A 2,474-nucleotide genomic window follows, 5' to 3' on the forward strand; every position below is an offset into this window, starting at 1 on the left:
GAGCGGCTAAAAAGCCAGAGCCGGCCCTGGTCATGAAACACACACACTTTAGATTGAAGAGGAAAAGAAATGGGAGGGGGGAGAGAGAGAAATTCTCCCTAGGTTAGTGGCAGAATCACTGTCTGACTTATTCAAAACCAGACTGAGCAAATCAGTTCAGATTATACTATCAGGAACCATCCTGTATAGGTAGGCAAATAGAGTAGAAGACCTGTAAATATGTTCCACAATACCAAACCACTTTAACAGTGCATCACCATACGTTATAATACAAACACCTTCCTCTCTCACTTTGAGATTTAAAGCAGATTTATTTCACTAGCAGAGCAGAGCTAGTGAAATCAGTGAGTAAGAGTAATTGCAATGCTAGTTTTCCCATGGTCTGGACTGAGGTCTTCACTGAAATTTTGTTTTTAAACTCTGGTATTTTAAGTTTTCCCATGCATTTAGTTCTCTTATATGGTTAAGTCACCTCCTGCCCCTCCCAAATCGGTCTCTCCTGCTGGTCAAGAAACCCGCCCACAAAACTACCAAAGTGTATGTTTAAAGGTTTACAACTAAAACTGTGGAATAAACACATCTCCAAAAATATTATCTCCTGAAATCAAATGGTGAACTTCCTTGTTGCAAGTTTGATGTATATGGCCAAGAAGCCAAGATTTCAAGTACTATCCTATCCAAAACAGTCACAGTACTAAGTGATAGGGCTACAAAATACCACCTGAAGAAAGTTTGCCAAAATAAAAATGGGAATATTTATTATCTTTTCTACTAAAGCAATGCAGATCTTTTGAGATTACACATTGGTCTTTGCAAGTGGTTTACAGCTAAATTCATACTTTTCAACTCTGTAAAAAATTAGTCAAAGTTCATAAAAACAAAGACACGGAGGAAGTTGGTGAAGAGAGTCAGAGACTATAATAACTGTTAATGGTGATGAACAGAGAAAGCCCAACCGTTATTTTAAAATTCTGACATTCTCTGCATCATTAGAAATCCAAGTCCCTTAACGTGGGATAAGGTGTAAATATTTTCATTAGGAAGAGATTAAAATATATGGGTACATTATTTGCACATTTTCAGATCTACAACAATGGCAGTTCTACTTCCCAATAAGCTATGAGGAATTGATCAGATACAACCGTTAAATAATGGAATTTGATCAAGAGACTCTAAACATTACTTAGTAGATACTACATGCACATGATGCAAGGGGAGGAGATTTATAGACCCGTACATACGATACAAGACAAACTGTTACAATTGTCAAACGTGCGCTGGACAAATTTAAAGTTTATGGAAAAGTCTTGTAGGCTTGTTTCATGAAAACAAGGTCAGAAGCACATTATTGTATATATTTTTCCTCCAAAATTATCTTCACTTGGCCTCCTGAGCTTTCTTGGCATTCTGTTTTTCTTTTGCCTAAAAAGGTTTAAAAAAAAAAAAAGGAGCATGTTATACTATGATGAGAATACTGCCTACTTTTGTCTACAACTCAAAATATACATGCCTGTCTGTTACCTCCTGGAACATACAGTAAAATATCATTTGTGTTCTAACAAAAGCCACTTTTAAACATTATTTGGATGCTCGTCGAATGCCGCACATGCAGTTACTAAACCTTAATATCATCTCTGGGCATACGCTTATATAATGCAAAACAGGTTAAAGACTTCTTGACTCCTTGTGGAAAAATCTGAAAAAACCAACACTTTACTTAAAAAACAGTTTAGTCTTAAGTTTCTATCTTTTTTCACATAACTAAGGAGAGATATCTAACAATAAGATTTTTATTATTCTGGAGATCATCTGCTCATGCAGTTTATTCTCCACCTGACAATCATAATCCTCTGTATGAATATCACAATTGGAGCGATGGGAAGAATCATATAAATCAAACAGAAAATGAGCTCAAGTGAAGAATAATCAGTTTATGAGCTCTGAAGCAACAAAGATCTTTTTACCGGTATTTTGCTTCATCATCAAGAAGCACAGAGGAAGAAAAATACAGAAACTAAGAGCGAGGTTATTTGCAAATAGAATTTCTTGCTCAGTTTTCCACAATGTGTTAAAAGTCTACGTTCCATACAAATGAACGTAATTGTTTTGCAACAAACTTGCAGCCTGGTACATCGTTTTTATAATACCATTTAGTAAAATACTAATATGCAAATTTTGGTTTTTACCAATATTCAACTAGAAAATGTTGTGTTGAATAGTTATGTGAGAAGATCAGACAGGCAATCATTTCCCTTAGGATGCAATAAATAAATAAATAAATAAAAATCTGTCATTGTTGAAATAGAAATCCCTCTTCGTTTTCTATCTTGTTATTCATCGTATCATTTGCTGTGGTAGCTGCACACTAAACTAAGATCGGCAACAGAATTCTGAGGAGTGACTTTTCTCTTGATGTGTATATATGGAGCTCTAAATCAAGCTAAACTTTCTTTACACACAGATCACCCTAATAT

General features: G+C 35.1%; 1 protein-coding gene across 2 annotated transcripts in view; it reads right to left on the reverse strand.

Moving 5' to 3' along the window:
- Nucleotides 1-727: 727 nt before the first annotated feature.
- LOC113404979 (ubiquitin carboxyl-terminal hydrolase isozyme L5) overlaps nucleotides 728-2,474 on the reverse strand; it is a 30,905-nt gene continuing 29,158 nt past the window's right edge. For both annotated transcript variants that reach the window (XM_026656033.2, XM_026656034.1), the window contains one exon: nucleotides 728-1,422. In XM_026656033.2, coding sequence (XP_026511818.1) covers nucleotides 1,378-1,422 — 45 coding nt within the window. In that variant the 3' untranslated portion in view covers nucleotides 728-1,377. The remainder of the gene's footprint in view (nucleotides 1,423-2,474) is intronic.

Source organism: Terrapene carolina, unplaced genomic scaffold (genome assembly GCF_002925995.2).
Source record: "Terrapene carolina triunguis isolate 2854851 unplaced genomic scaffold, T_m_triunguis-2.0 Scaffold211, whole genome shotgun sequence".
In the NCBI taxonomy this organism is placed as follows: domain Eukaryota; kingdom Metazoa; phylum Chordata; order Testudines; family Emydidae; genus Terrapene; species Terrapene triunguis.